Below are 15,312 nucleotides of genomic sequence, written 5' to 3'. Positions count from 1 at the left end.
TCCGGCTCTGCCTCTGGTTCCGGCTCTGCTTCTGGCTCCGGCTCTGCTTCTGGCTCCGGCTCCGGCTCCGGCTCCGGCAGCCCCAACGGTGCTTCTCCTAGCGGTGCTAGCGCTGATTCTGCCACGACTCCTTGTGACACCATTGTTAGCGAGACCGTTATCCCTGTCGCTACCAACACTGAGGGTGGTTCTGTCCCCACTGCTCCCGCTGGCGTTGCTGCTGGTGGAGCCGGTGGTGAAGCCTCTGCCTCTCCTTGCGAGACATCTATCAGCGAGACTGTCGTTCCTGTTGCTACCCAGACTGCGGGTGGCTCCGGTGCCGCTCCTTCTGGCGGTGCTGCTGGCGGTGAGGCTCCCTCTGGTGTCGCCAGCGTTCCTGCTGTCCCCACTTCCAGCACTGTTCCTGAGGGAGCCAGCGCTGAATCCAACACCACTCCTTGCGATACCCTCGTTACCGAGACTGTTATCCCTGTTGCTACTCAAACTGAGGGCTCTCCTGCCCCCAGCGGCACTGCCGCTGAGGGAGGCTCTTCTCCCCAGATCACCAGCGCCCCCGTCGCCGGCTCCGGCTCCGGCTCGGGCTCTAACGTGGTCACTGTCACTGTCACCACCACTGTGAGCGTCTCTGCTTGCGACTACTAAGCAAGGCATGACGACCTCCCCGACATGAGACGATAGCAACGGCATGCATGGCGAAGAAAGCTCCTGTATATACCTAATTCTTTTCTAATTCTAATTCTTCTGAAGATTGTTTTAAACTGTCTGCTTCACATCTTTGTACAAAGCTGCAAGAAGGTCCGAAGAACGATGTCTACCTGCTTGCTGGATTGTTTGATATGTTCATCGCTGCAGATTCCCTTCAATGGAGTACATTCGTTTCCCAAATTATCACCCCAAAACTGTACTGGTCTGACCGCTTGTGTATCATAGCTAAGATTTCAGACAATAGAGGAAGAATTGGATTTCAGATGGGTTACCGTAGATGACCAAATAGAATTCCGTAGTTACTCGCGTGGGCAGCATTGTCTACTTGGAGGAATCCCACCAGATCGGCCGTCGTTGCACGAACTTCCCGTCTCTTGCCTTGCCTCGCTTCTTTTCCCGCCCCGGATTTCAGTAGTCAGTGTCGACAAGGGCCAGCGGATGATGGCATCCTTCCCGTTCCTCCCTCTTCCTCCCTCCATCTCTCTCTCTCTCTCTCTCTCTCTCTCTCTCTCTCACACATCCAGGTCATCTCACTAAGCGATCCCACTAGATCCAGGGACAGGCCCCATTTCGTATGCGATCTGTCCTAAATGCAAGAATATGCTAGCAATACTACGAAGTTTCAGGGATATCTCCTGCGCCGGGTTGAATACCAACGGGACTCTTGGATTTCTGCCGGTAATTAACAGAATGCCTCATCTCCCATTTCAGGGGTGCCGTATGATGTGAAGAGCACGACTCTGCATGTAAAGTGTGGTGAGATAGACTTGGACTGTTCAACCTATACCTTATCATCCGCATATGTTGGCTGAGCTTCATCAATCAATACACACCCAGGATGACTGGTCCAGTTCTTCTAAGTAGTCATCCACTCCTGTCTGTCCCTCTAAAAATCTTTGCCTAACCATCAGTACTTCTCATCTTGTCCGGCATCTACTCTTCCAGAAGATAAACTAGTTTATTATCTTTTAGCCTTCTAATTCATTCATCACATACCTAATCAAAAGACTTATGAGAATGGTCTCTCCCGACACAGACATCTGCAGTACTTCGAATGGCATGGGGCCCATGATCACGCGGATACACCGAAGTCTCGTGTCTGAATCAGAGCTCCAACAGTTATGACCGTTGCAATCGGAGAATCCAGAGTAGCTTCTGAGAGGCAGAGAGTGAGCGGGAGGAGGGGAGTGAGGAGAGAGAAGGAGATGGTGAAGAAGACTGTAAGGAAGGAGGATTTTGCAAGACGAAGAAGCGGTGGTCAACCAACCAACGAGCCTGCCATGTTTCAGAAATCACTTCACATCTCGAATGACACCACGAACGTTATCTCATCACCAACGGGTTCAATCCCCCCCGTGATCAACATCTATAGGTATTCACCTGAAATACTCAACTCTAGGATAGTATTGATTTTTCTTTTAAGATTCATAGAGCTTACTTCAAACACTATGATGCTACTGTCCACACATAAGAGTCGATTCAAAAGTCTAGTATAATCCCCGGAGAAGATTCCAGGCCTTCCATAACAGAGTATAATGGAGATCTAGTAATCAATCAAACCAACAGTTAATCGACACCACTATCTCGTAACTTGCTAAAGCAGATGATTACTTATAATAACTACCTAGTGTGTTCTCCACAGCTCACAATTGATAAATCAATCGCCATGAGGGCGGCTTGTGTGTTCCCTACGCACCAGATCGTCGCTCGGGGTACTCCGTCTGGATGTTCAGTTTCTTCTTCGAATTCCTTTCCCTTTCATTCGTCCTCCGTACCGATAGTATTCACCGAGTTTCCTTGCGCGATGGAGTACGGAGTAGAATTGGGGAAGCGGCCTGGATGTCAACTCGTAAACCGAAATCAACTATCAACACCACTATTGGCAGATCAAGTCTAATCAGCCGTTGGAGATTGTGGATTGTAACTAGACTAGGTATACTTTATCCACTTACTCACTACCGGTAACTAATCCGGTCCGTGCCCAATTCTCCAGCATTAACGGCGGGCGAAATTGAAAAGGGGGCTGCGCAATGACACTATCACGGTGGAATGAGTCTCTTCCCCCTTTTCCAGTCGGGTCAACCGAAAATGGCTTTTTTCCCCCCTCCCCTATAATACCACCGATAATTAAGCTTGAATTGTGCACAGAACTATGGATGATGATCTTGAATTTAGCTTCGCTGGCCTCGTGGTTCAGGCGAACAACCGGTCGATCTCAAGAAACGGACATCTTCAGGCACTGAACTCTATTGATTTCCAAACATGCGGGTTGAACTTATTTCCAGACTATCGATCTGGAGAACATGGTTCTGGATTGTCTCTTCGGATTGTTCGAATGCCTTGTTGGGATTTTCTGGAAGGATATTACAGTTCCAGACTATGACTGACTATTGGCTCGGCTCGAGATAGAGAGACCTGACCTAGTAAAAACACGGAGTACTCAGAGCTGATGAAAAGATCATAACCCCGTCGCAGAGAAGCAGCGTAATTGTGTTTGACATTCTCGCCTAAAGCTACAAAGCTACCGAAATCTGGTAGTGTGCATTCATTCGCATTCTCATATGCTGCGCTGGGCCATGCGTCCGTGGATGGATGTGGATTGAGGCTTGGTGGAATTCTCTATGCGGATGGTTTCCAGATGGCTGAGACTACCTACCTACCTTGTCGCTCGGGCCGGTCCGGCGTTTCGCGACGAGCTGCTCACGGAGGATTCTCTCGCGAAGTGCGGTGCTGGAAATGCGGGCATGGGTAGTAGATCGGGAGGGAGCTCGCTACAGTATATCAGGTTAGCTTGTATGTACAATAACGTGGACAATTGAGTCACATGGGATTTTCGGGTAATGAACGGACATCAAGAAAAAGACCATGTGGATGGTTTGGTGGTGGTAATGGAGATTGATCTTCCAAAAATTTATTCACCCACCTCGGCGGCTTCCTTCATCTCATGGTCGCCGGCGCTCGTTCTCTCTGCTGGAGGTTCAGGTCGTCTTGTCGCTTCATCATCATCAGCAGCCATCCTCTGTCGTTTGTCACCAGGAGCGGACGCGGAAGACCGTCTCCGGCCTGCGGGGGCATATCTCTCGATTGAACGACGTCTCTTGCGATCTCTTGCGTCCCGTGCGTCCCTCGCGGGGCTTCGACTGCGAGTCCGACTGCGGCTGGGTGAGTCCTGACTAACGCTGCGGGACGGGCCTCGGCTGCGGCTGCGATCACGGCTGCGAGCCCGAGACGAGCGTCGGCGTCTGCGGTGGTCGTCGCGACTTCTACTGCGACTCAGGCGGCGGTCATCGCGGGGTTTGCGGGCCTTTGCAATATCAGCGGTAAATTCTCTCTTGTCATCTCGTGAAGAATAAGGCGATGATCTTCTCCGTCTGGGCCCGCTGGCATCCGACCCGGGCGACCTAGAGCGCGAGCGGGACACCGGCGAGTCTCGTGTTCTGCGCTTGTCCCTCACGACAGGCGAACGCGACGCACTGCGCGAAGAGACGGATCTCCGTCTCCGGCGGTCTCTTCTGGGAGTACGTGAGCGGGATGATAAATGACTGCGGGAGTAGGATCTAGCGCGATCACCGTAATCAGGGCTGCGTCTGCTCGGCCTTCTCTTGCGGTCTCCGCGGTCTGGAGAGACAGAGTTGCTAATCGACCGACGCCGCCTGCTCCGGTCCCTGCTCGAATACCGCTGCTGGCGACGCGCCGGTGGCGACCGCGATGAGGAGATGGATCGAGAACGTGAGCGGCTGGGAGAGTAGGATGGCCGACGACCTCTGCGGGAGCCGGAGGGGACGTACGAGTCAAACTCCCGTCGCGCAGGTGGCTCTCGGAAACGCTCCCTGCTACGACGCCGAGGAGGGGACCGCGGCCGTCTGTCAAAGTCCCGACCGCCACGGCCACCACCTCTTCTAACTCCACCTCCCCCTCCTCGTGTGCGTTCGGAGCGCTCTCTTCGTCGGATGTCCTCCAGCTCCCTCTCCCTGGCACGTTCTTGCTCTTTCTGCTTTCGGGCTTCTTCCGCGGCTTTTTCGGCTTCGATCTGTGGACCAGGATTTAGCGGGCATCCGTAACAGACTCCCCGAAAACTCGCACCTTCTCTTGTATCAGCTCTAGCTTCTTTGCCTCCAGTAACTCCTTGGGAACGCCCTGAGGATTTTCCTGAGCGCTCAGACACAACGACCAAAGCTCCTTGCAAAACTTGGCAGTATCTTTGTCCAAAAAGCCTGTAAGCTGAATCTGAAGAGATTTCACATCGGGCTAGAAATTGGAGAACACGTATTAGCGGCAGAGCTTCCGGGAAGAAGGCGCACTGCAGGCCGGAGCTCAAGGGCCGACATACAAAACGGGAACCTTCCAACAGGTTGAAACAGAGCTCAATGACAACGTCGTCCTCGTTGCCTAGAATTTCAGAGATCTTGCCGGCAATCCATCTGACGTAAAATAAATAATCAGTAAATTTGTTCTGGTCGTCAAGGTTTCGATAGCCTCAGCGTCACGTACTTCTTCATGACTTCGATATTGACTTTCTTCATATCCACCTTGCGGCTGAATTCCGGCGGGAATTTGGTCTGCCGCAGTAGCTTCGCATCCACGCTAGTCGCCATGTTTGTGCGAATGTGTGTTGCCTTTTGGATAATGATAGCGGACTGTGAAATGTCAGAAAGCTGAGATACTGAGCGGAGGAGCGAATCGGTCGTGGTGACGAGACTGCGGGGATGGTCGGTGTGGCTGGCTGTAATCCCGGAGACTCGTCGGTCCGGCTTATGGCTTCAATCTTGCCTCTTTGGGAAAATGACCCGCAATCCACCGACAAGAAGTTGTCGTAGTTGCGGTTTGCACTATGCTTTGCAATTTATCACTATGCTTCTGCTGCTGAGAAGAAATTTATTCTACACTTTCTACACAGTTAGCAGATGCTGGTCAGTCGGACTGTCTACTCATGTTCTCACTCGAGCACCGGCCTTGTGCCGAAGTCTTTGGTTGAGTCTCAAACCTTTGTTGTCACCCGCATCAGATTGAGTCCTTTAAAATACAACAAAGCCCCTATTCTGAGGTATATGTGCACCACTGGAATCAGGTGTTGATGGGAACATGAGCAGGGTAGCGATCGCCCGCCGGCGTAAACTTGGCCAGGGTAGCATCAAGCTGTGCCATCTCCTCATCCGTGAGATCCACAAGCTTGCTGTTCTCCTCGACGCGCTCTACCGTCGTGGCACCGGGAATGGGGATGATGGTGGGCATGCCAGGCCGTCTGGACAAAGCTCGCGTCCAGTTGATGGCAAGCTGCGCCGGCGTGCAGCCCTTCTTCTGCGCCATCTCTTCCACCTGATGCACCAGCTGCAGGTTAATGTCAAAGTTGCCCGGTTGGAAGCGCGGGTAGTGGCGCAGCATCGAGTCCTCGGGAAGATCCTCAATCTTCTTGATCTGGCCGGTCAACATACCCCTGCCAATCGGCGAGTAGGCAACAAGCGGGATGCCATACTGCGCGCAGGCAGCTGCAACCCCGTTCTCCAGAGGCTCGGTGGCAAACCTAAACACCCGCACTCAGTAGGGAGATTCAACACGGTTACAAGCTGGATAGACACCTACAGCGAAAGCTCAACCTCCACCGCCTCGACCTTACCATGCTTGACAGCCTCGTGGATGGTCTCGGCCCGGACTTCGGAAAGCGAGATGCCGCCAAGCTTACCGGTCTCGATATACTCCTTCTTGATGGTGTTGAAAGTGGTCTCAATGGCCACTGTCTGGTCTCGACGGGCGTGCTCAAACAAGTCGATCTTCTTGCGGCCTTTGATCTGAGCCAAACAGTTGTCGAGGGACTGGCGAGTGCCCTCGGGGCTGCCGTCGGGCTTTAAAGTCTTCAGATCCACGCCACCCTTGATGCTGAGGACCACCTTGTCGGCATCCTCTGGGTATTTCTCGAAGTACCTCTCCAGCAGGACCAAGCTGTTGTAGTGTTGAGGCCCGTAGATTTCGCCACCGTTCCAGAAGGTACCTGCATTATGAGATTAGCATATTGGTGAGACCGGGGAGCTGAAGACAGAAGGGTGAGCATTGGGTCAGCTGGGTACCACATACATCCGTTCTTCAAAGCAGTGCGCATAGTCTCGAAAGCTTGCTCCTGAGAGCATGGCTTCTCGCGCCAAGTAAAGCCCATGAGGCCGAGGCCGATGGGGCCTACTTCCTTGCCGTTGAGCTGGGGCATGTTGAAGATGATTGATGAACGTGTAGCAACTTGGAGAAGTCAATGATTGCGAAGAGTGTTGAAGGAGAGCAAGTTTGGCAAGGATATGAAGTATTTATAGAGATCTCCGTTACATCCGAAAGAATTGTGGAGATACTTAAAGCTTTCTTGAACCCAAGTCGGGCTTCTTATCGGCTTTGTCTATCTCCACCCCTTTAAATCCGGCCCCCAGGTTCGGTCACCGACGTGACTTTCGCTCTTTGACAACCACTCCGCTGGAAGTGGTGGTTCATGGCGAACTCGATCTCCGTGATCCTTGTCCATGAATAGTGAATGTTGGCAGAGTGGTCGTGTTGAGTGCTTCGGTTCACTAATCCAGGTCGCTAATATTGACGTCATGGGTATGAGGAGCATCTCTTCGCCCCCAACAGCGAGCATGAAACTTCAGTGCGCAGAAAGGCCTAACAAGGCCTTCTTTAATGCTCATAGAACGTGGAACCCCCTAACACAGGTTCCTTCAAAGACTATTCGGCAACTGTCACTCAACCATCTTAGGCACCTTCGGGTCTTTCATCCGGTATCATCATGCTGTTATGCGTAGACGATGACTGCACGGTGACTTCGCACACCGGACCTTCTCAGCAAACCTTGAGAATCTCAAGCTCGTTTTCCCCCACACTGAATACTATAGAAACTCCCCATACTGTTCTCTTCCTTCACCAGTCCCCATGCGATCGACGAAAATGCTCTTAGTTATGCCATCACGCTGAGCATCATGAGACTCATACCACGCAAGATTAAAGCTGTCCTCAAGTGTTGTTGGCCTGCCACCAGGTTTTGTAGCTTGCTTGACCTGCCTATCGAATTACTCCGAGCAATCTTCTTCTGTCTCCCCCTCCCTTCGCAGGCATGCTTGGCCCTGACCTGCAAGTCCCTCTACAGTTGTTTCTCCTTCGTGCTGAAGAACGAGCAACTCACCTTTCGACCACCGAGAAACGTACCATACACACTTTTTCCAGGAGACGTTTTACGAAATCAGTTTCTTCTCCTGCTCCAAAATCGCCACTGGCGATACTGCGCAGCCTGCCTAAAACTGCACCCTCGCCAGGAGTTCTCTCTGTGGGACCGGAATTTCAAGCGACCCTATGCGCGGCGATGTGTACCTGTACCGCACGGCCGTATTGTCGACCTTTGCACCTGCACTAGCCTGACACATTATGGAGTGGCCCGCCTAGCAAGATCCCTCAGAGGGGCGACATGCGATCGGGATCGGCGATACCCCATCTTGGGTGAAGCTCCTGACGAACGATATAAATTCTCGCAAGACGGACAGGGAATCGTATCCTGGTGCACTCCTGCCTCTACTTCCTTTCAGAGATTGACCTTAAGTTGCGCAGGGATATAACCATCTCTTCTAGAGGCGCAGATTGTGTCACTGTTACGACAGATTGCACTTATCGAGCCCACCGGCCGTTACCATTGGCGCTTGCGAGGTATGAGGATCCCTGTATATACTTACAGATGCTTATGCATGAAGATGTGTGGGTTGTTGGACCCAAATTGAGGCCGTTTTGACTGTCCTTTTGCATAGTGCATGGCTCGAAGGTGACCGACAGTCGCTGACAGGTACGATGATGGTCACTCGAGCGTTGAGCACGGATATTTCTTGGCCAAGAACACGGATCCAATGTCGATTTCGTGGCTGGAGGTCAAAGTTTTGCACGCGTGGAAGCTCTATGAAGAACGTACCGCATTCATGAGAAAGTGGTTTAAAGGCTCTAATGCCTGACAGATTATGCGAACAGTTAATCAAATTTTCATCTGAACGAATACATTTATAGCACATTGCGTAAGGTCATATGAACACTCCCAATAGCGCCTACCGTAAAACCAAAGCCAGCACAAAGCATCACGCGTGAACAGGATAGAACACAAACAAACCCCAGTTACCATTTCCTGGGGGGGATGTTTAATGACGGCTAAGTTCCAGCAAGACGCGCTGGACATCGACCCGCAACGCAGTCAGTTCTTCGTCCACAGTACCCCGTGCATGCCTGGCTTTGACGTCGTGATGCAGCGCAACCAGTTCTTTGGCTTGACGAAGCTGATCCTTTTCCATCTGCAGAGCAGGGGTCTGTTCCCTGCTGCCGGGTTGCGATTGCCCTTCGACTGCTTGTGAATCCAGTCTTTCGTGAGTCGTAACGAGAGCCAGCGCATCGTGATAGTCCTGCAGATGGTTAGTTCTGTTGCATGCAATGTGGTTGTGTGGGGTTGAGCTAGTCGACGGTTGTTCGGATGAAAGGCAACATACACAGACGCGTAATGAGGTGAGATCCGAGAGAATTTCTGCTACCTGCATGACTAGGGAGAGATATATCACCGAGATGGGAGCATAGAAGCTTGCAAGTAAGATGTTTGGTTGTCAACGTTATCTCAATCTATTCTCAATGCTGTGGTATCCTGACAATGTCAAATGAAGAAGCCGCAGCTGCGAAGATGGCGGCTGAGAAGAACAGCTGCAGCCCGCGTGACGTAAGGACCCAAGTCAGTCCATCTCACTACACAGTAGTATTTCAATAAGCACATGAATTGACTTCATTGTTGCTACTGCCTTGTTCTCCAATCCTCAAGTATCGCAACTCAATCTATATAAAACATCTTCGATATGACCAACCCAAGTCTGGGGCAAACCCCGGCTCCAACCTCCGAACCTCGGAGAATCCGAGCTCTCCGCAAAGGAAAAAGCGCGGAGAGTCATTCCGCTGTCGCATCGGCTGAGCTCCGACAGGCCAGCCCCGATTATATTCTTATCCGCCAGACCATCCCCTCACTTTCTTCAACTCAATTGATTCTCTTTTTTCCTTCGTTGCAACAAGTCATATTCTCTCGCAAAACAACATGGCGTCTGCGATCAAGGCTCAGTGCAGAAAGGTCATCTGCATTGGCAGAAACTATGCGTACGTATCCCCTTCATCGATAGCGTCGATTGACGAGACTCTCGCTGACGGGGCATTTTCTATCTCCACACAGCGACCACATCACCGAGTTGAACAATACGAAGCCCAAGCAGCCCTTCTTCTTCCTCAAGCCTGCCTCCTCCATTCTCCTTCCCGGCCAGGGTCCTGTCCTACGCCCTCAAGGGATCAAGCTGCACTATGAAGTCGAACTCGGCCTGGTGATGGGTAAGACGGTCCGCGACCTCGACCCCGAGGACAGCCAGGGCGCATTGGATGCGATTCACAGTTAGTTTATTCTTTTTCCAACCGGCACCGTGGAGATAACGTGGCTGAATTCAATGTGTTTGTTGTTCAGGCTATCTCCTTGGAATCGACATGACTGCGCGCAACGTTCAGGAAGAGGCCAAGAAGAAGGGCCTCCCGTGGACCATCGCCAAGGGATTCGACACCTTCCTGCCTGTGTCCCAGGAGATCTCCAAGGCCCGTCTGCCGGATCCCCACAATGCGTTCCTCCGCCTGAGCGTGGGCTCCGAGGAGCGCCAGGCCGACTCGACCGGCTTGATGCTCTACCGCATCCCTCGCCTGCTGGCTGAGATCTCGCGCGTCATGACGCTCGAGAAGGGCGACCTTGTCCTGACCGGTACCCCCAAGGGCGTGGGTGAGGTCAAGTCCGGCGATGTGATGACGGCGTCCATCGAGGTGGACGGCAAGGAGCTCGAGGAGAGTCGGATCGAGGTGCAGGTGCAGGATCGCGAGGGTCGCTACCGGTACGCCGAGACCTAGACAGGTGGTCTCTCAGAACTGTATAGTGCCTAAAAGCTCAGTATTATATACATACACATCATACCCCGAATGGAATTCTTTTTGAGTGTTCGTTCATTTCTCTAACAAATTTGGTGGTCTATTAACATCGCCTTCGCAATGAGGATATCCTCCTCATCAGCAGGGACGATAGGTATGAATCGCCTGTGTCGTTTTCTTCGGCACATGTCGAGGGTGGTACCATCAACGGCATGAGCCCTCTTTCCAAGCACCAGGCCTGCCATGCTTCTCCCTGCAGAGCTCCGCTCAGCAGCACAATCTGCATCGTCCTGCCTAATCTCCCGATTCTTGCTTGCCCCGTGACTACCCCCCATCACCGGTAGCACCGCACCACAATCATCACTGCAGCCCTCATCTTTCTTTCCTTCTCCACCACCAAGACCCCAACGCCCCGTCTCCCACGTACAAGTACTATCCCCAGAATCTGTCGAAGACAACCCACCCCCATACCCTATACTCAAACCCCCCAAGCCCCCCGGCACAGAATCCGGCACAAGCACTTCTTCCTCAACCTCCTGCTCCCCCCCTCGCCTCTCACTCGCTACATTCTCCTGCACTAATCCCTTCAAACCACCCTCCAAGCCATCAACCCTACCTTTCAACTCCTCAATCAACCCCATCACCACCTCATGACCATCTTTCTCCCGCAAAACCTGGGCCTCGTTCCCCATCTCCCTGACCAATTCCACCCTCTCCCGAACCTCCCCAATTTCCTTCCGACTCTCCTCCCCCACCCGACACACCATCTCCCGCACCTCACCGAGCTGACCACTCAGCGCATCGAGTTTACTTTCTGTGGCTGCGAGACGGGTGGAGAGTTCGACGTTTTCGCGGCGAAGCTCGTAGGCCCAGAGGAGGGCTGTTGGTGTCGTGGTTGGTGTGATGGCGTTCAGTTGTGTTGTCGTTGATGTTGGGTTGGGTTGTGGTTGGATTTGGGGTTGTCCGGCTGGTGTCGATTTTGGTATAGGAGTTGTTGGCTTTGGCTTTGGGTAGGGCCTTGAACTGGCCCGTTTTGATGAAGATGGGGCTGCGGTTGCTGTCGGAGGTGTCGGTGGAGGCGGAGGTGGTTTTCGAAGAGCGTTCGTGGTTCGTTTTGGGGGCATTACTGGTTTCTGGAGGAGGTTGCCTTTGTGGGGTGCGAAGTGGGTGATTGGAGGTTCCACTGGCAGTTGTGTTTTATCCTTTGTGTCTGTCTGTGTCTGTGTGTAGTTGACTGGGCGGGTGATTGAATCGTGGGAGTCGAGTGATGTGCTTCGATTTGTAGTTGCTTGCAGACGAACCTGAGTAGGCAGATTGTACAGGGGAAGAGTATGATCCGGTCAATTGTGAGATACGGGAGGCAGGCCGCTTGCGAGATGAAAGAGTTGTGTGATGCAGTACATACACCCTGTAGGTTGGTAGGCGCTGGCCGTGTGGGTATTGAGGTCAGCGGTGGTAGATGATCTCTTCATACATTTGAGAGTGGAGTAGATATATGCTACCCAGTCTTGAGAGTTGTAGAACGACTTGGGCCTGTGTTGCGGTATTGATTATGAGGAAGGTGGCAGGGAGTACGATGAAGTATCAGCGCCAAACATTGTATACCAAAGCTCTATTCGCGGACAGCTAGACTTGAATACTAGAGGCAGTCATCAACACCAGCAAGTATGATAGCCCGCCGTACAACCTAGTAAACATAATAATACCCTCTGAAACATAATAATACCTTCGCGTCTATGGAAGCAAAACTGGTATACAACCCAGTCGGAGCTATAACGTCATACATATCATCTCCGTGCCCTCAGCTCTTGAGCAAACAGAGAAAGAAGCCTCGAAGGGGAAATCATCACATTTTAGAAAGCCCGACAACTGATCAAGTATGAACGTAGCATCCTTAACCAATCAGACCGAGCCAGGTAAAAAGAAAAGGGAAAAAAGCGTGAGAAAAGGCGTCCGGAAATCGAGGAACCATGAATTACAGCAATAAAACCGCACGAACATTGTCGCATCTCCATAACAAAAAGAAAAAGGAAACCATGAACAGTAAGTATTCGACAAGAACTCGCAGGACATGCTGGTATCGCCTCTGCAGGCCCTGCCGCCCACTGCTAAGAAAAAATGCTGGAGACACAGAAAGCCACTTTTTGAAGGATTATCCTTTACCAAGATAAGCATGACGATGACAGAACGTCTTTCCCACCGCAGCTCACCCTTGGAGCGTTATTGGCAACTGCATTCGTAATCCGCATCGAGGGGCATGAGGTGATTCGGGAATTAAGGGGTTTAGATGAGGTCTGCAGGAATGGATTAGCATCATTGATAAACCATGTCTGTTCGGAGCCGAACTTACCAGCAACGTTCATGGGCATCTCCTCGATCTGGGTGCTGTAGAACTGCTCAATCTCGCGCATCATGCGGACATCATCAGCGGTGACGAAGTTGATGGCAACACCCTTACGACCGAAACGACCACCACGACCGATACGGTGAATGTAGTTCTCACGGTTGGCGGGGAGATCGTAGTTGATGACCAGGGAAACCTGCTGGACATCGATACCACGGGCCAGAAGGTCAGTGGCGATCAGGACACGGGAAGATCCAGAGCGGAACTCCTTCATGATAACATCACGCTGGCCCTGCTCCATGTCACCGTGCATGGCGGAGACGGTGAAGTCACGGGCAGTGAGCTTGTCAGTGAGCCAGTCGACCTTGCGGCGGGTGTTGCAGAAGATGACGGCCTGGGTGATGGTGACAGTCTCGTACAGATCGGAGAGAGTGTCGAGCTTCCACTCCTCCTTCTCGACGGCAATGTAGAACTGCTTAATACCTTCGAGGGTAAGTTCCTGCTTCTTGACCAGGATACGGACGGGGTCACGCATGAACTTGGTGGTGACCTCGAGGACATCCTGGGGCATGGTAGCAGAGAGCAGGGTGACCTGGGTAGACTGGGGAAGAAGCTGGAAGATGTCGTAGATCTGCTCGGTGAAACCACGCTAATTATGCTGTTAGCACTCCCATTCGACCGTACAGCCAAGTAATGAACTTACAGAAAGCATCTCATCGGCCTCGTCGAGGATGAACAGCTTCATCTGGTCGGTCTTGAGGACGTGGCGCTGGATCATATCGTGGATACGACCGGGGGTACCAACAACGACCTGGGGACCGTTGCGGAGAGCAGTGATGTCGTCACGGACGTTGGTACCACCAATACAGGCGTGGCACTCAATGTTCATGAAGTCACCGATGGCGATGACGACCTTCTGGATCTGCTGAGCCAACTCACGGGTGGGAGCGACAATCAGGGCCTGGCAGGCCTTGAGGTTGTGGTCGATCTTCTGGAGAGCGGAGATGGAGAAAGTGGCAGTCTTTCCAGTACCGGACTGGGCCTGAGCGATGACATCGTTACCTGAGATTGGTTAGTATCGGGATGTGCGACATGCCAGAGACTCCTCAGAACATACCCTTGATGATGGGGATGATGGCACGCTGCTGGATAGCAGAGGGACGCTCGAAACCGTAAGCGTAGATACCTGTTTATCGTTAGCCTGATGCCCGCACTGACCCCACCAGAGCGGATCAGAATTTGTATCACATACCGCGAAGAAGCTCGGGCTTGAGGTCCATGGAGTCGAAGGAGTCGGTGATCTCATCGTAGTTGGACTCGATCTGTCCTGTTGGCATCGAAAGATATCGTCAGTTCATCTGAAATAGTATATTGGTATGCCGTGTGCCCGTGGTTGCAAGATTTTTTCCTTGAGTTCTAGCCGCAACCTTTGACGGACGACCAGGACTATTCTCGCAAAACACACATCTCTCTTATAGATAACGAACAAACGCATTTTCGAATGCGAAATTAGTCGAGAAGTACGTACCCTCGGGGATCTCCTCCAAACCCTTGTCAGCCATGATTGCGGTGTTGTGGTAGAAAAGTGATCACAAGCGACGTGCTGTGATCAAACAAGACGGTGGGGTTTTAAGAGTAAAACTGAAAAAGGACCTGTTAGCGAGGAATGCAAAGACAGAGTACGGAGGGGTAGTCGGAAAAGGTACAAAAAAATAGGGGTCAGATGAATACGTACTGGAATCACAACTTTTGAAGTTGGAAAAATATCACAAGACTACTTAGAGTCGAAGGGGTTGAGGAAGAAGAAGGAAGAAAGATCAAGAGTGGGAAGAAGGCCAACGCTTGGTGTGGGAAAATGGGGCAGAGAAAGCGGCGGCGGAACGAGCGAACTTTTTTTTTCTCTTTCTTTTCCCTGCTCTGCCTTCTGTTTGTTCTGACACTGTTTGAAATTTTTGATTTTTAGCGTTGGTTTAGTGCAGCCGAACTTGACCGCCTACTTCTTCTAGCCCTCATCACACGTTTTTTTCTTTACCCCTGTAATTTTGCCATCAATGTTTTAGTTGACCTCCACAATTTGCTCACCGACAAGGGAGACGAATTAAAGGTCTTTGGAACACTATATGGGATTGGCACTGTGACGCCAGTGGACATAGCCTGCTTATAATTGTTCTGACATCTTTGGTGAGCGGGTATTCCTAGGTACGGTGCATGGTTGGGCATAATTTTGCCTGATTAATGTGGGTGTTAATACTAAAAGTTACTGTAAGTTACTAGGCCCATACCGCCTCTTGACTGACCCCTCCGCCTAATCGGGAAAGTCTCCAGACTTT

General features: G+C 51.8%; 7 protein-coding genes across 7 annotated transcripts; 1 reads left to right on the top strand and 6 right to left on the bottom strand.

The window, feature by feature from the left end:
• BP01DRAFT_201858 (uncharacterized protein) lies at window positions 1-969 on the bottom strand (the record flags this gene model as incomplete). The annotated part of the gene is made up of 1 exon (XM_025571033.1): window positions 1-969. A coding segment is annotated over exon 1 (687 nt), but the record flags the coding sequence as incomplete, so codon positions are not given.
• Window positions 970-3,207: 2,238 nt separating this feature from the next.
• BP01DRAFT_409459 (PWI domain-containing protein) lies at window positions 3,208-5,300 on the bottom strand (the record flags this gene model as incomplete). Its single annotated transcript, XM_025578853.1, has 7 exons — window positions 3,208-3,476; window positions 3,629-4,032; window positions 4,127-4,247; window positions 4,276-4,728; window positions 4,789-4,953; window positions 5,036-5,126; window positions 5,197-5,300. 7 exons carry the CDS (start codon window positions 5,298-5,300, stop codon window positions 3,354-3,356), a joined length of 1,461 nt encoding a protein of 486 aa, XP_025433943.1. The 3' UTR covers window positions 3,208-3,353.
• Window positions 5,301-5,607: 307 nt separating this feature from the next.
• BP01DRAFT_354492 (aldo/keto reductase family protein) lies at window positions 5,608-7,010 on the bottom strand. The gene is made up of 3 exons (XM_025574438.1): window positions 6,775-7,010; window positions 6,286-6,691; window positions 5,608-6,226 (listed from the first exon to the last, which is right to left on the bottom strand). The coding sequence occupies exons 1-3, from the start codon at window positions 6,899-6,901 to the stop codon at window positions 5,770-5,772; spliced, it is 990 nt and encodes a 329-aa protein (XP_025433942.1). The 5' UTR covers window positions 6,902-7,010; the 3' UTR covers window positions 5,608-5,769.
• Window positions 7,011-8,649: 1,639 nt separating this feature from the next.
• BP01DRAFT_354490 (uncharacterized protein) lies at window positions 8,650-9,511 on the bottom strand. Its single transcript, XM_025574437.1, has 2 exons — window positions 9,192-9,511; window positions 8,650-9,107 (listed from the first exon to the last, which is right to left on the bottom strand). The coding sequence occupies exons 1-2, from the start codon at window positions 9,237-9,239 to the stop codon at window positions 8,850-8,852; spliced, it is 306 nt and encodes a 101-aa protein (XP_025433941.1). The 5' UTR covers window positions 9,240-9,511; the 3' UTR covers window positions 8,650-8,849.
• Window positions 9,512-9,524: 13 nt separating this feature from the next.
• Window positions 9,525-10,687, top strand: BP01DRAFT_314254 (fumarylacetoacetate hydrolase family protein). The gene is made up of 3 exons (XM_025572531.1): window positions 9,525-9,837; window positions 9,911-10,122; window positions 10,193-10,687. Exons 1-3 carry the CDS (start codon window positions 9,779-9,781, stop codon window positions 10,618-10,620), a joined length of 699 nt encoding a protein of 232 aa, XP_025433940.1. The 5' UTR covers window positions 9,525-9,778; the 3' UTR covers window positions 10,621-10,687.
• Window positions 10,688-10,721: 34 nt separating this feature from the next.
• Window positions 10,722-11,762, bottom strand: BP01DRAFT_363733 (uncharacterized protein; the record flags this gene model as incomplete). Its single annotated transcript, XM_025576292.1, has 1 exon — window positions 10,722-11,762. The coding sequence occupies one exon, from the start codon at window positions 11,760-11,762 to the stop codon at window positions 10,722-10,724; it is 1,041 nt and encodes a 346-aa protein (XP_025433939.1).
• Window positions 11,763-12,865: 1,103 nt separating this feature from the next.
• Window positions 12,866-14,575, bottom strand: tif1 (putative eukaryotic translation initiation factor 4). The gene is made up of 6 exons (XM_025571032.1): window positions 14,511-14,575; window positions 14,235-14,309; window positions 14,096-14,168; window positions 13,686-14,044; window positions 12,989-13,631; window positions 12,866-12,932 (listed from the first exon to the last, which is right to left on the bottom strand). Exons 2-6 carry the CDS (start codon window positions 14,286-14,288, stop codon window positions 12,922-12,924), a joined length of 1,140 nt encoding a protein of 379 aa, XP_025433938.1. The 5' UTR covers window positions 14,289-14,309; window positions 14,511-14,575; the 3' UTR covers window positions 12,866-12,921.
• Between the last annotated feature and the right edge of the window lie 737 nt (window positions 14,576-15,312).

The sequence above is a fragment of the Aspergillus saccharolyticus genome, assembly GCF_003184585.1.
Source record: "Aspergillus saccharolyticus JOP 1030-1 unplaced genomic scaffold BP01scaffold_6, whole genome shotgun sequence".
Taxonomy (NCBI): domain Eukaryota; kingdom Fungi; phylum Ascomycota; class Eurotiomycetes; order Eurotiales; family Aspergillaceae; genus Aspergillus; species Aspergillus saccharolyticus.
Note: the sequence above shows the minus strand (reverse complement) of the source record. Positions and strands in the feature narration are given on the sequence as shown.

Excerpts from the sequence above, each read along its gene's own strand:
- BP01DRAFT_354490 (XM_025574437.1), bottom strand. The coding sequence starts at position 9,239 with ATGCAGGTAGCAGAAATTCTCTCGGATCTCACCTCATTACGCGTCTGT. Across the intron at positions 9,108-9,191 it reads TCACCTCATTACGCGTCTGT|GACTATCACGATGCGCTGGC; the intron begins GTATGTTGCCTT and ends AACCATCTGCAG.
- BP01DRAFT_314254 (XM_025572531.1), top strand. The coding sequence starts at position 9,779 with ATGGCGTCTGCGATCAAGGCTCAGTGCAGAAAGGTCATCTGCATTGGC. Across the intron at positions 9,838-9,910 it reads TGCATTGGCAGAAACTATGC|CGACCACATCACCGAGTTGA; the intron begins GTACGTATCCCC and ends ATCTCCACACAG. Across the intron at positions 10,123-10,192 it reads CGCATTGGATGCGATTCACA|GCTATCTCCTTGGAATCGAC; the intron begins GTTAGTTTATTC and ends TTTGTTGTTCAG.
- tif1 (XM_025571032.1), bottom strand. The coding sequence starts at position 14,288 with ATGAGATCACCGACTCCTTCGACTCCATGGACCTCAAGCCCGAGCTTC. Across the intron at positions 14,045-14,095 it reads ATCCCCATCATCAAGGGTAT|GTAACGATGTCATCGCTCAG; the intron begins GTTCTGAGGAGT and ends AACCAATCTCAG. Across the intron at positions 13,632-13,685 it reads AGGCCGATGAGATGCTTTCT|CGTGGTTTCACCGAGCAGAT; the intron begins GTAAGTTCATTA and ends CAGCATAATTAG.
- BP01DRAFT_354492 (XM_025574438.1), bottom strand. The coding sequence starts at position 6,901 with ATGCCCCAGCTCAACGGCAAGGAAGTAGGCCCCATCGGCCTCGGCCTC. Across the intron at positions 6,692-6,774 it reads CACTGCTTTGAAGAACGGAT|GTACCTTCTGGAACGGTGGC; the intron begins GTATGTGGTACC and ends CTCATAATGCAG. Across the intron at positions 6,227-6,285 it reads GTGGAGGTTGAGCTTTCGCT|GTTTGCCACCGAGCCTCTGG; the intron begins GTAGGTGTCTAT and ends GCGGGTGTTTAG.